Source organism: Rana temporaria, chromosome 3 (genome assembly GCF_905171775.1).
Source record: "Rana temporaria chromosome 3, aRanTem1.1, whole genome shotgun sequence".
Lineage (NCBI taxonomy): Eukaryota > Metazoa > Chordata > Amphibia > Anura > Ranidae > Rana > Rana temporaria.
In genome coordinates, this window is record NC_053491.1 from 372574268 (window position 1) to 372593861 (window position 19594).

The 19594-nt window shown below is 44.1% G+C and overlaps 1 protein-coding gene across 2 annotated transcripts in view; it reads left to right on the forward strand.

Annotated features, from left to right (window-relative positions):
* The window catches only part of RERG (RAS like estrogen regulated growth inhibitor), a 45406-nt gene that overhangs the window by 12299 nt on the left and 13513 nt on the right, over positions 1-19594 (forward strand). Inside the window, exons 1-2 of one of the 2 annotated variants that reach the window (XM_040345528.1) lie at positions 4759-4859; positions 17372-17542. In XM_040345528.1, coding sequence (XP_040201462.1) covers positions 17482-17542 — 61 coding nt within the window. In that variant the 5' untranslated portion in view covers positions 4759-4859; positions 17372-17481. Of the gene's footprint in view, positions 1-4758; positions 4860-17371; positions 17543-19594 lie in introns of those variants that run through there. The other variant, XM_040345529.1, reaches the window with a different exon arrangement.

Sequence of the window (19594 nt, forward strand, 5' to 3'; positions counted from 1 at the left end):
TTTTCCCCACAAATAGAGCTTTCTTTTGGTGGTATTTGATCACCTCTGCAGTTTTTAGTTTTTGTGCTATAATCAAAAATAGAGCAACAATTTTGAAAAAAAATTATATTTTTTACTTTTTCCTATAATAAATATCCCCCAAAAATATATATAACATTTTTTTTCCCTCAGTTTAGGCCGATACGTATTCTTCTACATATTTTTCATTAAAAAAATCGCAATAAGCGTTTATTGATTGATTTGCGCAAAAGTTATAGCGTTTACAAAATAGGGCATAGTTTTATGGAATTTTTATTAATATTTTTTTTTTACTAGTAATGGCGGCGATCAGTGATTTTTATCGGTACTGCGACATTATGGCGGACACTTCGGACACTATTGACACATTTTTGGGACCATTGGCATTTTTATAGCGATCAGTGCTATAAAAATGCATTGATTACTATAAAAATGCCACTGGCAGTGAAGGGGTTAACACTAGGGGGCGAGGAAGGGGTTAATCATGTTCCCTGGGTGTGTTCTAACTGAAGGGGGGTGGGACTGACATGGGGAAATGACAAATCGCTGTTCATATATTGTATGAACAGACGATAGGTCATTTCCCCCCTGACAGGACTGGGAGCTGTGTGTTTACACACACAGCTCCCGGTTCTCGCTCTGTAACGAGCGATCGCGGGTGCCCGGCGTCAGGCACGCGCCTCTATTGGCTGCTCGGCGAGATGACGTATAGCTACGCGATCTTGCCCAGCAGAGCCAACCTGCCGCCGTATAACTGCGGCAGCTGGTCGGCAAGCAGTTAAAGTCTATGGCACGTTAGAAATCAAAAGTGCTAATTTTGAAGGCTAATGCAAGTTATTGTCCTAAAAAGGGTCTGGGGACCCGGGTCTTCCCCAGGGGACATGTATCAATGCAAAAAAAATGGTTTAAAAACGTTTTTTCGGTAGCAGTAATTTTATTTTCATTTATATAGGAAAAAAAGTCATTTAAAACTGCTTGCGGCTTTAATGTAATGTCTGGTCCCTGCAATATGGATGGAAATCATTGAAAAAAAAATGTCATGGGTCCCCCCCCCCCAAGTCATTACCAGCCCCTTTGGGTCTTGTATGAATATTAACCACTTAAGCCCCGGACCATATTGCTGCCTAAAGACCCAAGGGGTTTTTACAGTTCGGGACTGTGTCGCTTTAACAGACAATTGCGCGGTCGTGCGACGTGGCTCCCAAACAAAATTGGCGTCCTTTTTTCCCCACAAATAGAGCTTTCTTTTGGTGGTATTTGATCACCTCTGCGGTTTTTATTTTTTGCGCTATAAACAAAAATAGAGCGACAATTTTGAAAAAAATGCAATATTTTTTACTTTTTGCTGTAATAAATATCCCCCAAAAACATATATAAAAATTTTTTTTTCCTCAGTTTAGGCCGATACGTATTCTTCTACCTATTTTTGGTAAAAAAAAACGCAATAATCGTTTATCGGTTGGTTTGCGCAAAATTTATAGCGTTTACAAAATAGGGGATAGTTTTTTTGCATTTTTATTTATTTTATTTTTTTTACTACTAATGGCGGCGATCAGCAATTTTTTTCGTGACTGCGACATTATGGCGGACACTTCGGACAATTTTGACACATGGGACAATTGCCATTTTCACAGCAAAAAATGCATTTAAATTGCATTCTTTATTGTGAAAATGACAGTTGCAGTTTGGGAGTTAACCACAGGGGGCGCTGTAGGAGTTAGGGTTTACTTTGTGTGTGTTTACTAGTGTAGGGGGGTGTGGCTGTAGGAATGACATCATCGATCGTGTCTTCCCTATAAAAGGAATGACGCGATCGATGCGCCGACACAGTGAAGCACGCGGAAGCCGCGTGTACACGCGGCTCTCCCCGTTCTTCAGCTCCGGGGAGCGATCGCGACGGCGCGGCTAAAAACAAATAGCCGCGCCGTCGTCCCGGATCGCTCCCCGAGCGGACCCGACCTCCGCATGTACCGGGGGGGGGGGGGGGGGTCCCGATCGGACCCCCCACCCACGTCTAGCAGAGGACGTACAGGTACGTACATGTGCCTGTCCGTGCCATTCTGATGACGTATATGTACATGAGGAGGTCGGGAAGTGGTTAAGGGGAAGCCTGCACCCAAATTAAAAAAAGGCCCTATATACTCTGAACAGCAGTATACAGGCGGTGCAAACAAGACAGGGACTGTAGGTTTGTTGTTAAGTAGAATCTGTTTGTAATTTTGAACTGGTACATTTTTAAAGTCTCAAAATATACCCCTTTCTAACCAATGACACAACAAAGCTCTTAATTCACTCCCTGGTTATCAGGGATCGTACCCACCGAGGCCAAGATGCTGAGGACGGCTCACCTTTGCGAACCGGCGCAGACTACCCTCTGGTGATGGGACAGAGGGGGGAAAGCACCAGGAGGCACCGGTACCGGAAGTGGTGTGTTTGGCTTGAAGTGCAGGTACAGATGGACAGAGGAAGCCACTGGTGACACCTGGAGGACAGGTGGGAAGTCTGTGCACACAGAGTTCACAAGCAGGTAAGTAGCAGAGGATAAGTCCAAAGACAAGCCAGGGTCAAGGGCTGGAGAGAGAAGCAAAGTCCAGAGGTGCAAGCCGGGGTCAAGGGTTGGAGAGAGATGCAAGTCCAGAAGTGCAAGCCGAGGTCAAGGGTTGGAGAGAGCAGCAATCCGAGACGTAGCCAATAAGTCAGGTATCCAAGCAGGGAAGTCAGGCAATCCGTGTCAAAGGCAAGGTATGGTAACGGGGACACATGCAGGAGCTGACGATAAACCAGCAACCTGTCATGTAGCAGAGGCAAGTTTAAATAGGGCGGTCAGGTCTCTGATTGGTTTCGAGGGGCCACGTGCGTGTGCGCCCCTGCGGGAACCCGTGCGCGCGTCCACGCACTCGTCGCGCTGCCGAACTGCGCATGCGTGCGCGATAGCGCTGTTCTTCCGCGCATGTGCGCTATTCTGTGGCCAACAGAACTGGTGCCCTGACACTGGTCTTCTCTCGCCTCTACTACTGCAACCCCCTTCTTATTGGCTTACCTCTACATAGTCTATCACCCCTTCAATCCATCATGAATGCTGCTGCCAGACTCATCCACCTTACCAATCATTCTGTCTCTGCTATTCCTCTCTGTCAATCCCTCCATTGGCTTCGGCTCACCCAACAAATTTAATTAAAAATACTAACAACTACTTACAAAGCCATCCACAATTTAGCCCCCAGCTACATCACTAGCCTAGTCTCTAAATACCAACCTACTTATTCTCTTCGTTCCTCTCAAGACCTCCTGCTCTCTAGCTAACTCATCACCTCCTCCCATGCTCGCCTCCGGGACTTTTCCAGAGCCTCTCCAATCCTATGGAATGCCTTACCCCAATCTGTGCAATTGTCTCCTACTCTATTAGCTTTTAGACGATCCCTGAAAACCCTTCTCTTCAGAGAAGCCTACTCTACCCACACCTAACAACTGTATTTTAATTTTCTCCATCAGCTCATCCCCCACAGTTAATACCTTTTGTTCCACTTGACCCTTCCTTCTAGATTGTAAGCTCTAACGAGCATGGCCCTCTGATCCCTCTGTATCAATTTGCATTGTAAGTGTACTGTATACTGTCCTGTATAATAATAATAATGATAATAATATCAGGGCCGGTGCTGGGGGTGGGCAAAAGGTGCGTAGGCACCAGATGTTGCATGGGCATCCACCCAATGGAAGGGATGACAGACCACTGGTTGATTTACCCAGTATACCAATTTGCCCCCTTCTAGGATCGACGAGGCTGGCACCCAATTCTACTAACTCCTGGGTCTTCCCAAACTACTGGCTACGGGGGAACATCTAGTGGCCCAAAAGGGAATTACAACAGGCCACATGTGACCCCTACGTTACAAAACCATACACATTTTAAATAAAAGTAAATTCTTTGACCACCATGACTTGCTGAATGTACAGCGGAAAAAAAACCAAGAACGCTTAATGTTTTTTAGGGATTTTTTGTGGGCAAATAGTGTGCTGTGGCAAATTGTTAGTGTGGCCAAATTGCAGCAACAGTGGGCAGGGTTTAAAAGAGTACAATTAGGTTTAAGTAATGCACTGAGTTCAGGGCTCAGAATTATGTAAAGCCCTTAGTTCAGGGTTTAGAAGTTACCCTCATTTTTTTATTCTGTTACCAATTCTGGGTTAAAATGTGTGCACTACAAACTTTACTAGTCTCTACCCAGTGGCTCTTGGTCACAAATCAAAGGGGTGATCATTTGTCATGAACAGACCCCTTTGCTAAGGGTACTGTCCCCAGGAAAACGGGGAAACATGGTAATCATAGTTATATTGGCATTTTTAATGAGTGTTTATAAAAAACACGGATCTTGTTGAAATTGAGCACACTTTTTTTGTCATCTACATCACACATGGTAAATTCCATCTCTGCAGGGTAGCATAATTTCAGTGCCCAGCTCTAGAACACAGGGCATTCCAGCACATGACAACCAGTGTGGTCTCTCTGCACAGGGTCCTAAAACCTGTGGAGCAGCCCATGGGACTCAAACACTGTAGGACAAGGTCTAAAATGTGGAGACTTTGTTTAAAAATTATTGACACTTTGCAACTATGCCGTTATTGGATACTTGATTAATTCAATTCAACATTGTATTGCATGTGTGCGTATGACTATTTAACTCTTGCAATACCCATTTCTGTCCAGTAGAGGACACCTAATCACCTTCTTTTAGGCTGTGCCTCTACCTCCCACTCAATCAGAGAGGGAGAAGAGGGTAGGGTGAGAAGTGCAGACACATCCTCTTTCTGCAGTGGAGAGTAAACAGCTTCTCTGGGCTCTGCAGGTATGTAAACAGTGCAGATTGTGTATGATGTGTAGATTGTGAATGATATGCAGATTGTGTATGATGTGTAGATTGTGAATGATGTGCAGATTGTGAATGATGTGTATATTGTGTATGATGTGTAGATTGTGGATGATGTGCAGATTGTGAATGATGTGCAGATTGTGAATGATGTGTAGATTGTGGATGATGTGCAGATTGTGAATGACATGCAGATTGTGTATGATGTGTAGATTGTGAATGATGTGTATATTGTGTATGATGTGTAGATTGTGGATGATGTGCAGATTGTGAATGATGTGCAGATTGTGAATGATGTGTAGATTGTGGATGATGTGCAGATTGTGAATGACGTGCAGATTGTGTATGATGTGTAGATTGTGAATGATATGCAGATTGTGTATGATGTGTAGATTGTGAATGATGTGCAGATTGTGAATGATGTGTATATTGTGTATGATGTGTAGATTGTGGATGATGTGCAGATTGTGAATGATGTGCAGATTGTGAATGATGTGCAGACTGTAAATGATGTGCAGATTGTGTATGACGTGCAGATTGTGTATGACGTGCAGATTGTGTATGACGTGTAGATTGTGTATGACGTGTAGATTGTGTATGACGTGTAGATTGTGTATGACGTGCAGATTGTGTATGACGTGCAGATTGTGTATGATGTGGAGATTGTGAATGGTGTGCATCTTGTGTATGGTGTGCATATTGTGTATGGTGTGCAGATTGTGAATGGTGTGTAAAATGTGTATGATGTGTAAATTGTGTATGATGTATATGTTGGCATATTTGTTGCACTGCGGAATCGTGTTTGTTTGCACATGGAGTACCAGGCTGCTCTATACATACATCTTTCTGCAGCTGTATTGTGTTGCTGATGATGACGAATGCAGCAGTGCGTGACGACAGCAGTGCCAGTACATAAACACTGACTGTCCATACATGTCTGTCTGTGGATGTTGACTTTTAAGGCATCATTATAACCAGTGTACATACATGATTATCAAAAAACTGGTGGTACATAGATGTGTATCACCTGTGTATATACAGGACTATTTACTTTGTACTGTATGTACATAATTATCAACAGTGTTCATACAGAATTATCGCATGTGTACTTAGATGAACATTACCTGAATCCATACATAATTATCAATAACTACTGATACATGAATATCACCTGTATCTCTCCATGACCATCATCTGTATCTCTCCATGAATATCACCTGTATCTTTCCATGAATATCACCTGTATCTGTCCATGAATATCACCTGTATCTATCCATGAATACCAACTGTATCTATCCATGAATATCACCTCTATCTGTCCATGAATATCGCCTCTATCTGTCCATGAATATCACCTGTATCTGTCCATGAATACCAACTGTATCTGTCCATGACCATCACCTGTATCTGTCCATACATGAATATCACCTCTATCTGTCCATGAACATCACCTGTATCTGTCCATGAATATCGCCTCTATCTGTCCATAAATATCACCTGTATCTATCCATGAACATCACCTGTATCTGTCCATGAATATCACCTGTATCTGTCCATACATGAATATCACCTGTATCTCTCCATGAATATCACCTGTATCTTTCCATGAATATCACCTGTATCTCTCCATGAATATCACCTGTATCTTTCCATGAATATCACCTGTATCTCTCCATGAACATCACCTGTATCTTTCCATGAATATCACCTGTATCTGTCCATGAATATCACCTGTATCTGTCCATACATGAATATCACCTGTATCTCTCCATGAATATCACCTGTATCTTTCCATGAATATCACCTGTATCTTTCCATGAATATCACCTGTATCTTTCCATGAACATCACCTGTATCTTTCCATGAATATCACCACCTGTATCTATCCATGAACATCACCTGTATCTTTCCATTAATATTACCTGTATCTCTCTGTGAACATCACATGTATCTCTCCATGAGCATCACCTGTATCTGTCCATGAATATCACCTGTATCTTTCCATGAATATCACCTGTTTCGGTCCATGAACATCACCTGTATCTGTCAATGAATGTCACCTGTATCTCTCCATGAATATCACCTGTATCTGTCCATAAATTTCACCTGTGTCCATACATGAATATCACCTGTATCTGTCCATAAATATCACCTGTGTCCATACATGAATATCACCTGTATCTGTCCATAAATTTCACCTGTGTCCATACATGAACATCACCTGTATCTGTCCATAAATTTCCGCTTTACCCTACATGAATATCATCTGTCTCTGTCCATGAATATCATCTGTGACCATTTATAAATATCATCTTTTTGACTATATGATTGTAACCTGTGTTCAATCATTTAGTAAATATATACAGAGAAAACCCCAGTAGTTCCCAAGAGACCACTATACAGTATTCCTACTGAAGCTTGCTATGAGTCATCTCACATTAAAGTGGTTTTAAACCCTTACAAATATACCCAGTGAAGGGACTGGCCTCAGGTGATACACAGAGATGAAACAAATCCTCCTGCATAAATTGTACCTGTTTATTTGCAGTCTTCCCTTCTCTACAGCCGTTGAAAGTCCAGAATTTATACAGCTCGTCTGAGCTGTGAGAAAAAAGGAGGCAGAGAACTGAAGTCGCACTCCGCAGTGCTCAGTGAGGAGAGTTCTGAAATATAGCACAAAGGAACAGAGCTGAGACTGTCAATCTGCTGGAGCTTCCATCCCCTGTCACCTTTTTTCTCTTGGTGTCAGGAAAATTTGTCAGAAGTGATGCATGCTGATAGCAGGGGAATGAAGCAGCAGACAGAAATTACACTTAGTGCTCTGGATTAAGACAAATACACACTTTAAAGGGATATGCTTTGTTTATATTTTATATCTGAGGTTTACAACCTCTTAATGAGCATTTTTAAGAAAATTAATGAAGGAAAAGGGACTTCACAGATAAAATATGTAGCGACAACTGCATGTTACATTTATTGAAATTATATGTCACCTGATTTTTTTATTACAATTATTATATACGTGGCCAACAATGTGAGTGACTGCAGACAAAAGTGTGTACAAGCTGCTCAGATAGAAAAGAACAGTTCATTTGATTTTCTGCAGTATAATTTTAGTATAATTTTGCATAAATTGGTACAAGATAGACCATTAATAAATATTACAGTTGGTGAAGGGTTTGATTTACTAAAGACAAATAGACTGTGCACTTTTAGAAGTGTCGTTGCACTCTGCAAGTGCAGTTGCTCCAGATTCTAGTAAGGCCGGGTTCAGATATGTGCGAATTGGATGCAGCTTTAACTAAATTCAATTTGCATAACATGTGAATGTTAGCGGCTCCCAATAAAGCCAGTTCACACACGTCCGGGGTGGCCACGGTGTGGTTTCCAAAAGGTTGAAAAATGTTTTAACCTTAGATGGATGCTCATTTTGTCTAGGGGAATCGGCTATTTTTTTTAAAATCGAACCTGTACTTACCGTTTTAGAGAGCGATCTTCTCCGCCGCTTCCGGGTATGGTCTTCAGGGCTGGGCGTTCCTATTTTGATTGACAGTCTTCTGAAAGGCTTCCGACGGTCGCATCCATCGCGTCACGAGTAGCCGAAAGAAGCCGAACGTCGGTGCGGCTCTATACGGCGCCTGCGCACCGACGTTCGGCTACTTTCGGAAAATCGTGACGCGATGGATGCGACCGTCGGAAACCTGTATTCAAATCTTTAGGGATGAATATTTTTATTGAATTCTTTTATGGCAAACATAATAATCAAGCTATTGTCAAACAAAAGGAGTGACGAGCCAAACACTGCCATAGGGAATATAACAATGACACAAATAAATAAAGTGTTTAAAAAAGTATCTCTTCCAAGACATGAATTTCAGCTTCCCTAAAGCCTTGTACACCCGACCAAGGAACTCGACGGGCGAAACACATCGTTTTCCTCGTCGAGTTCCTTGTTAGACTGTCGAGGAACTCGACAAGCAAATTTTATCCATTCCCGTCAAGGAAATAGAGAACATGCTCTCTTTTTGGCTCATCGAGTTTCTCGACAGTTTCCTCGACGAAAATGTACACACGACCGGTTTCCTCGGCAAAAAAATTTCTCCCAGCAAGTTTCTTGCTGTTTTTTGCCGAGAAACTTGGTCGTGTGAGGCCATGCGTAATGCTGTGTGCTGCTGTGCATTTTTTAAGGGCAGTGTGATGTGTTGTTACAATGCTTATTAATACTGCTTTTTCTTTCTTTCTTTTTTTATTAACTTTATTAAAATGCAACAGGAACAGAAAGTGGGTCCTGATACCCGATTGGCCAGAAGTCCTAAGACTCCCTGGCCAATCGGGTCTCAGGACCTGGTTCCTGATTGGCCAGGAGGAGACTCAGGAAGACAATAGCCAATAATAATTTGCTATTGTCACACAACTGGGTGGGCTCAGGGCGCAGTACTCGGTGCCCCAAGCCCATCAATTTTTAAAGCCAATTAAATCCCCAGGCTCTAATCATGTGATTCCAAAATAAAAAATCCCATTGAAATCCATGTGTCCGGCAACCTGCATGGAGATAGGGGGACAGACGCATGGATTAGGCCGCAATATGGGCCGCCACTGGTCATTTTTACAGTGACAATGCATATTTTTAGCGCTGATCACTGTGTCGCTGGTTCCCAAAAGGTTTCAGACTGTCCACTACAATATTGCAGTCTTGCTATAGCACTGTACACACGACTGGGATTCCCGGCGGTAAAAAGTCCGGGGGGAAAACTGAGAACCTGCTCGGTAACTTTCCCCTTGTACACACCAGAGGTTTTCCTGTCAGGAAAACTGCGGTGAGGGCATTGGCTGGGAATCCCGGCCGTGTGCTCCACCGCAGTATTTCCCATAGGGAAACTGCCGGGAAAAAGTCCGCCGGGAATCCCGGGGGGAAAACTGAGAACCTGCTCGGTAACTTTCCCCTTGTACACACCGGAGGTTTTCCTGTCGGGAAAACTGCGGTGAGGGCATTGGCTGGGAATCCCGGCCGTGTGCTCCACCGCAGTATTTCCCATAGGGAAACTGCCGGGAAAAAGACCGCCGGGAATCGCGGCAGAAAAAAAAAGAATATGTTTTGTTTTTCCTGCCGCTATTCCCGGCAGTTTTCCTCTCGGGAAAACTGCCATGGAGCATACATACGGCCAGTTTTCCTGGCCAAAAGCTGTCATGGCAGTTTTCACGACGGGAAAACTGGTTGTGTGTACGAGGCTTTTGAGTTTGAGTTTTGTGCCACATCAAAAAAATTGGCTGATGTTCTTAGTTTGATACAAAGACACTCTTTTCCTGACCCTTGATTAAAGAAATGATCTTACCAATCAAGGGGTCTAAGGAATGGCTGAGGGGATGTCAAAAATGTTTATGATCAAGCAGATGCCACTCCCTTAGATACAGTTTTCTGAATGTAATAATATGTTGAGGATGTGTCACATACCTTGTAGTAGAACCCAACGTGCAGGGAGTGGCCTCCCATAAACCTCTGGCTCAAGAACCCCTGGTAGAGTAGACAGAAGCTTTTCAAATGGGCGTGTGCCATTTAACCACTTCCATACCAGGCACTTACGCACATTCCCGCCCAAGCCAATTTTCAGCTTTCAGCACTGTCGCAATTTGAATGGCAATTGCGCGGTCATGCTACACTGTATCCAAACAAAATTGACGTCCTTTTTTCCCCACAAATAGAGCTTTCTTTTGGTGGTATTTGATCACCTCTGCGATTTTTTTTTTTGCGCAACAACTAAAAAAAGACTGAAAATTTGGAAAAAAAAAATACGTTTTTATTTTTTTCTGTTAATTTTTTTGTAAATAAGTTTTTCTCTTTCAATTATGGGCACTAATATGGCGGCACTGATGGGCACGGATGAGATGGCACTGATGGACATCGATGAGGTAGTACTGACAGGCACAGATGAGGTGGCACTGATTGGCGGCGCTGGTATGCGGCACTGATGGGCACTCATAGGCGGCACTGATGGGCACACATAGGCGGCACTGATGGGCACACATAGGCGGCACTGATGGGCACACATAGGCGGCACTGATGGGCACTCATGGGCAGCACTGGGCACTCATAGGCGGCACAAATGGGCACTTATGGGTGGCACTGATGGATACTTATGGGTGGCACAGATGGGCACTGATAGGTGGGCACTGGGCATGGATGGGCACTGTGGGGTGGCACTGATGGACACTGTGGGGTGGCACTGATGGACACTGGGGTGGCACTGATGACCACTGTGAGGCAGCAGTGATTTAACCGTGTTGCCAGTCAGTGCCCATTTGTGGGCACTGATTGGCATCTTTTTTTATGCTTTTTTTTATTTATTTTTTCAGACTTTTTTTTTTTTTCATGCTTTTTTTTTTGTGCTTTTTTTTTTTTATTTGCCCTACCCTGGTGGTCCAGGGTGGGCTTCCCTGGTGGTCCAGTGTGGCGATCCGAGGGGGGGCTGCGCTGATAAACAACTGTCAGGAGAGCCGCCGATCGGCTCTCCTATACTCGCGCCTGTCAGACGCGAGTGAGGAAGAGCCATCAACGGCTCTTCCTGTTTACATCGTGATCAGCCGTGATTGGACACGGCTGATCACGTGGTAAAGAGTCTCCGCCGGAGGCTCTTTACCGAGATCGGAGATGCAGGGTGTCAGACTGACACCCCGCATCACCGATCGCCGCGCGCCAATACGGGCCGGGCGGGAAGTGGTTAAATTAGGAGATACGCCGTCGTATCTCTTTTGTGAATCTGGCCCGGTGTTCTTAGAGTCATAGTCAGTATTTTTCTTTGTCCAAACACAGCGAGTCCCCCTCCTCAAAAAGGCACATGTACTGTCATGCCAATGAAAATCTACAGTAAATGATTCAGAGAGGGATTGGGAGAAAGTGGTGGTCAAATGAGACCAAAATTTAGCTTTTTTGCATTAACTCGACTAGCTGTGTTTGGAGGAAGAACAATGCTGACCACGACCCTAAGAACACCATCCCTACAGTCAAGCACAGAGGTGGAAACATGATTCTTTGGGGCTGTTTCTCTTCTAAAAGTACAGGCCAACTTTGCCACAATGAGTATTTATTTTTATGATAAAGCTACCTGAGAGCAGTGCCTGAGGAAGGTGAAAATGCCTTTTGGGGGTGTAAATCTGTGGGTACAGTTAGACTAGCGCTCTCAAGCAACTACTGTTTTTTTTGGCGTATAACACTCACTTTTTTACCCAGCAAATCAGTTGCAAACAGTGTGTGCGTGTTATAGGCCGATACTGCAATTTGGGCTGCCAAAGGAGAGAACGGGAGGGGGACGAGACGAGCACCATCAGATTACATACAGCGAAAATCTCCTGTTTACTCAGCGGCAGGGCCGATCCTAGGGTCACAGACGCCTGGGAGCAGAAATATTTCTGGAGCCCCACATGGGCTTGGTCATCGCACTAACTCCTCCCCTTTACAAATGTTTCTATGGCTACGACTCAAACACAGAGATGCTCCCCTAAGAAGTCTTCATTAGTGTCCCCCATCAGAGCCCCCCCCCCCACAGCAGGTGTCCCCCATCAGAGCCCCCCACAGCAGGTGTCCCCCATCAGGTGTCCCCATAGATCAGTACTTGTCCAATAGATCCCTGTAGCTCCGGCGCGCTGGGAGCAGAAGCACATTACAGGGGGCGGGGCATCTTTGGTTACTTGGAGGGTGGCACTCGGAGGGCATTTCTGGGAGTGCACGGGATGATTGGCAGCAGCTCCAGCCAACCCAGAAGCCTCTCATCACACCGTATATGGGAGAAGAGCCGACACACGCAGAGGGGGCGGGGCAGACAGGAGACTGCTCCATGCACACCGGACAGGATTAATTAGTGGAGCCAAGTACCGGAACGTGTTCCGGTACTAGGCTCCGCTGTGGTACCCAGACTGGATATGGGCTCTTGTCAGTTGCACAGTGGAGAGAGCAAGCGGGAAGGGGAAACGCAGCACCCGCTACATGCGCTCCACCTCTGGACACAGACAAGCAGGAGGGAGGGGAGCACTTTGGAGCTTCGGCGCCCCCACCCATGCACCCTGCCTAGGATCGGCCCTGCTCAGCGGCCTCTGTAATAGGAAGTCCTGTCTCCTGGGCTGGCATTGAACCAGTGTTCTGTCAATCATAGAAGCCAGTCCAGGAGGCGGGATTTTGTATTAATGAGGGCGCTGAGTAAACAGGAGATTCTCGCTGTATGTAATCTGACGGCGCTCATCCCGTCCCCCTCCCTGAGATGGGCATTCATCAGGCTGCATTCATGGCAATGGTGAGGCTGCAGATGGGCATTGATTAAGCTGCATTGATGGGCAATGGTGAGGCTGCTGATGGGCATTGATTAAGCTGCATTCATGGGCAATTGTGAAGCTGCTGATGGGCACTGACCCTTATTTTGCTTCAAAGTTCTTTATTTAAAATGTAAAAAATCTTCCTGAAACTTCCCTCTTAAAATTAAGGTGCGTGTTATACGCCGATAAATACGGTAGTTTCTTGTTATTTTATTCAATGAACAATAAAATCTCTGTAACCAAGGTAACAACAAATCTTCATCTATATAAAACATGGCCTCTAATCATAATTAACACTTTTCTTTTTTTCGGGAGGCAGTCTGTCGCTTTTTTTTTTTTGGTTTGCCTGCAATATGAGTCCTGTTTCCGTAGCTTAGGCTATTTTTAGAATGACGTATAAGTTATTCATAGTATTTCTTTCATAATACAAAGCTCAGCCCCCTCCCTGCTTCCCTTTTATATTCAACTGGTTGCTTCGTTCTGTTCTTCCTACGCCAATGTTGCAGCCCACGTTCTCGCTCTATATGTGTTTATCAACTCATCAAACACAAGGTTTATTAACTGTCTTTTACACAAATGCATCATTTGTTGCAATCTTCCTTTAGAGCCTTCCTGCTTTCTGATCCTCCAGCATTTGTAAATCCTTGAATCTCAAAGGAAGAAGGTCATTTTTCCGGGGGCAGTATAGGTATTTTTTATTATAATAATCGCCTGCTGGTGACTGGGCACATCAGAAATACTGCAAATAGCATTAAAGTAGCATCCAGTGGAGAGAAATGATTACAGATGCCGGCATTCACTGCAGAGAGCAATTGTCTCTGTGTTTGCATAGCATACAAGCACTTTTATATAAGAACACTGAACAAGGGAAGGCTCAGATGTGGGCAAGCACACAGAGAAGGATTAGATGGAGCTTTGTTCATTGCTAGGTACACTCATTCCTGCACATTTCAGTGGTTGAAACTCAGACATGAAATATGAACAAAGCATATTCCTCTATAGTGTGTACTTTTCTCATTTAACCACTTAAGCCCCGGACCATTTTGTTGCTAAATGCCCAGGCCAGGTTTTGCGATTCGGCACTGCGTCACTTTAACAGACAATTGCGCGGTCGTGCGACGTGGCTCCCAAACAAAATTGGCGTCCTTTTTTTCCCCACAAATAGAGCTTTCTTTCGGTGGTATTTGATCACCTCTGCGGTTTTTATTTTTTGCGCTATAAACAAAAATAGAGCGACAATTTTGAAAAAAATTCAATATTTTTTACTTTTTGCTGTAATAAATATCCCCCAAAAACATATATAACATTTTTTTTCCCTCAATTTAGGCCGATACGTATTCTTCTACCTATTTTTGGTAAAAAAAATTGCAATAAGCGTTTATCGATTGGTTTGCGCAAAATTTATAGCGTTTACAAAATAGGGGATAGTTTTATTGCATTTTTATAATTTATAATTTACTAATGGCGGCGATCATCGATTTTTTTCGTGACTGCGACATTATGGCGGACACTTCGGACAATTTTGACACATTTTTGGGACCATTGTCATTTTCACAGCAAAAAATGCATTTAAATTGCATTGTTTATTGTGAAAATTACAGTTGCAGTTTGGGAGATAACCACAGGGGGCGCTGTAGGAGTTAGGGTTCACCTAGTGTGTGTTTAAAACTGATGGGGGGTGTGGCTGTAGGACTGACGTCATCGATCGAGTCTCCCTATAAAAGGGATCACTCGATCGATGCAGCTGCCACAGTGAAGCACGGGGAAGCCGTGTTTACATACGGCTCTCCCCGTTCTTCAGCTCCGGGGAGCGACCGCGACGGGGCGGCTATAAACGAATAGCCGCGCCGTCGTCCCGGATCGCTCCCCACGGGTTACCGACCGCCGCATGTACCGGGGGGGGGGGGGGGGCGATCGGACCCCCGACCCACGGAAAGGCGGGGACGTACATGTACGCCCATATGCCTGTACGTGCCATTCTGTGGACGTACATGTACATGCGGCGGGCGTTAACCAGTTAAAGTGATCGTAAAAGTTTAATTATTATTAAAAATGTTGAATAACAAACATCTTATACTTACCTGTTCTGTGCAACGGTTTTGCACAGAGCAGCACCAAACCTCCTCTTCTCTGGTCCCCTGCCGGTGCTCCTGGCAGCTCCTCTCCTCCGAGTGCCGCCAGAGCAAGCCGCTACGCTATGGGGGCACTCATGCATGCTCGCTCCCGAGCCTTCATCTGTGTGTCCATAATGTCTCTCCTTATTGGCTCTCTGGCAGTGATTCACAGCAGCTAATGGCTCCCGCTGCTGTGTCTCAGCCAACAAGGAGGCAGCGAGCAGCCACACTCGTGCACATCGCTGAATCGAGATCGGGCTCAGGTATGTTTTAGGGGGGCTACGGGGAGGAACCTGCATACTGAATCTTTATTATCTTCATGCATAGAATGCATGAAGGTAAAAAAAAACTTCTACCGTTACAACCACTTGAAGAGACCTGAGTGCTATTTGTGAGTGCTGCTTTGTTCCTCTGCTATTAGCATGAGTCACTTCTGACAAGTTTTCCTGACACCAAGAGAAAAAAAGGTGATGGGAGGGACCTCCAGCAGATTGACAGTCTCAGCTCTGTTCCTGTGTGCTGTGTGAAGGGGGGAGTGTGTCCCTTCCATCCAATCAGCTCTCAAATCTCTCCTCACTGAGCTCTGCAGAGTGTAACTTCAGCTCTCAGGCCCATTTTTTGTGACTGCTCAGAAAAGCTTTAAAAATTCGGCACTTTGAATGGATGTAGAGAAGAGAAGACTGCAAGTAAACAGGTACAATGTTTGTGGGATGATTTTTTTATTTTTATTTCTGTGTATCACCTGATAGTCACTTCACTTGGTATATGGAAAGGTTTACAAACACTTGGCTTTTAGAGGAATTATTGCTGAAATTGCATACAAAGGAGGTATGCACACTGAAGGGAATGCTGCAGTTAGGCTTAACCACTTGCCGACCACTGCACGACTATTTACGTCGACAACATGGCATGGGCAGATTGGTGTACAGGTATGTCCCTTTAAATCTGCCGCTGCGTGCCTCGCGAGTGTGGCCGCGGGTCCCCGGAACTCGATGTTCCCGGGAGTCCTGCGATTGCGGTCGGCAAGTGTAGAACAGGGGAATGCCTTTGTAAACAAGGCATTCCCCTATTCTGCCTAGTGACACTGTCACTGATGACCGTTCCCCATGATTGGGAATGGTCATCAGTGACGTGTCACATGTAGTCACGCCCCCTAACAATAAGAATCACTTCCTAGGGAACACTTAACCCCTGCAGCGCCACCTAGTGGTTATCCCCTTCACTGCCAGTGTAATTTTTACAGTAAGTACCGTATTTTCCGGCGTATAAGATGACTTTCTAACCCCTTAAAATCTTCTTAAAAGTCGGGGGTCGTCTTATACGCCGGTAACCTAACATCTTACCTTACCAGAATCGCGGCCGTACGATTTTTCAAAAGCCGCGCCTCCGACGTCTTCTGTTCCGTGATAGGCGGAAACAATCAGCTTCCCAGGAGGCACTGTGTTCAGTGTCCGCCTATCACGGAGGGCCTCTCGTCCTGTGTTTAGTGTCCGCCTATCACGGAGGCCCTCTCGTCCTCGGACGAGAGGGCCTCTGTGATAGGCGAACACTGAACACAGTGCAAGTTTGCTTTTTTTTAAATAACCTATGGGGCCCACACACGATCGGTTTGGACCAATGAAAACGGTCCATCAGACCAATTTCAGCGGTTTAACCGATCGTGTGTACGCGGCCTTAAGGTGTCAGCATACCAAGATATGTTGGACAATTTCATGCTCCCAGCTTTGTGAGAACAGTTTGGGGATGGGAATAAGCCCCAGACTTTATTTATTGCAGTCAGATTGTTGAGCTGGAAGAAATCAATTACGTACTCCAGTTCAGTGATCTTCTCTGCAAACACTTAACCTGCAAATGACTGTTTCTGTAGTATTCTACTACTGACTACTTAGCATTAGTATGTCAATGGTCTGAGCTAGCTAGGCTGCAGTTTGGCTACTGTTTTTTCCCGATTTGTAGCTGATGGATACAGAGAAGGCACCCATGATGTCTCCATGAGGAGGACCTTTCACCCTACAAGTATGTTGTCACATACAGTATAGTTCAGCATTTACTACTATTGTAATTGTGTCTTTATAGGTTGTAGATTTAACCTGTTCAAGGAGAACAAAAATGGTACAGTCAGCTTGAAATTTCAAATTCAGCTGTTGCATCAACGATTAAAGAAGATCAATAATTTTACCGTGATAATGGCAAAGAGTACAGAAGTGAAGATTGCAGTGTTTGGCAGAGCTGGCGTTGGTAAATCTGGTAGGTTCTTTGGTTATATGATGATAATTCTATAAAAAAGCACATATTTCTGCAAGTAATTTTTAATTATTCTTTGTGCGATTATTATTTGTGCACATTGAATATTTCCTTTTTTAGACTACGTTATCAATTGGTCAGAATCTGCCTAATTGATCAAGCTGTTACCTATGGCATGCTAAAAATGGGGTTGAATTACTAAGGGCATATTGACCGGGCACTTTGCAAGTGCAGTTGAACTCTACAAGGACATTTGCTCCAGAGATAAATAAATGAGGGGAAGCTCTGCTGACCTTCATTATCCAATCATGTGTAAGCATAAATGCTGTTTTTTTTTTTTCTTTTAAAATTTTCCTTGCATATCTTTACAAAGTGAAGCTTCACCTCATTTACTAAGCTCTGGAGCAAATGCTCTTGCAGGTTGCAACTGCACTTGCAAAGTGCACAGTCTACTTGCCTTTAGTAAAACATCTATGTTTCAGGGGATGTTCTTAGACAGAACTTTGGCAGATATTATTGGGGCCTTTGATTTTTTAACTTATAATTTTTGTACTTAACCACCTCCCACACGGCCACTGCACATGTACGGCCGGGTGGGCACTTCCTCTTTCTGATTGGACATTCACGAACGCCCCTCAGAAGGAGGGAGCTCACGCGTGTGCGTGCAACGGGTGCGATCCTGATGCGCTCGTGTCACCCGGACACGGTGCATCTCCGGTCAGCAGGAGGTCTCTGTGATTGGCCTTCCTGCTCACATGACAGCCGTCATGTGATGTAAAGAAAGAGCCGGTTGCTAGGCGATCGGCCCTGCTCTCCTCACACAGAAGCTGTCAGAGGAGAGGAGAGCGGATCGCTGCAGCCAGCCGGTGATCAGTGAGTATGAGCTGTCTTTTACAGCTTTTTACACACTGATCACCAGCCTAGTGTCCCCACACAATGTACCCCAAAATAGTGTCCCCAAAACACTATCCCCACACAGTAAAAACACCTGTCCCCAAAATATGTAACAGTAAAATCATATGTCCCAGTGATCATCCGCACACATATGTCCGTGATCACATGCGCATATCTGTACATGATCATCTGCGTATATCTGTACGTGATCACACAAACCAATTTTTATACACTTAACAGGATTTTTTTTTACCAAAAACATGTAGCAGAATACATTTTGGCTGAAATTTATGACAAAATTTGATTTTATTGGATTTCTTTTAAAACAGAAAGTAGAAAATACTGTTTTCTTTTCCAAAATTTTCCCTCTTTCTTTCGCTTAAATCGCAAGAAAACAAAAAACAAAGTCATAATTAAATAACACCAAAAGAAAGCTCTATTCGTGTGAACAAAATGATAAAAATGTAATTTGGGTACAGCGTTGCTGATTGTGTCCCTATTTGTAAGATTTTTTTTTTCTGTTCTATTTGAATAGTATCAGGCAGAAAAGGAATAGAGAGAATATTCCCATTCAACAAGATGCACATCTTCCAATAGAGAAAGAACAATTTCATAACTCTTACAGGGTTTTACTGTTATTTTCCTATAAGGGAACTGTCTCCAAACTTAGAATGCAAGTGATGATGGAATAGACTTTTCCAATGTGGAAGCACAGTGAGAGATCACAAAGAAGTCAGAACATATAGCTATAACAAAAGAAACAGCAACAAGTAAAAGACAAATGTGTGAGCCAGGATGGGAACGGCCCTGACCCCAGATCACTCAAATAGTGAGCATCTTATAAGCCAAAAGAAGGTTGTAGTAAACGTAAGGTACACACCAGAGATAAGTAATTATAAAAGTCAATGAAGCTAAAGGCCGATAAGAAAAGATTGGGTCATCAAGGGACCGATGTGAAGGACTCAGATTGGTTCCAAGTGGCCCAAATTTTGTTAAATTGTGTTACAGCTAGTTAGAGCTTTGAAATATTCCATTCTCCTAATATCCGCAATGATATTCAGCAGCTGAGATTAGAATGGTGAGTCTATGGATAGCCAGTATATAGGAATGATCTCACAGGGGCTCTATCCTATGATCCACACAATCAATGAAATTAAATTA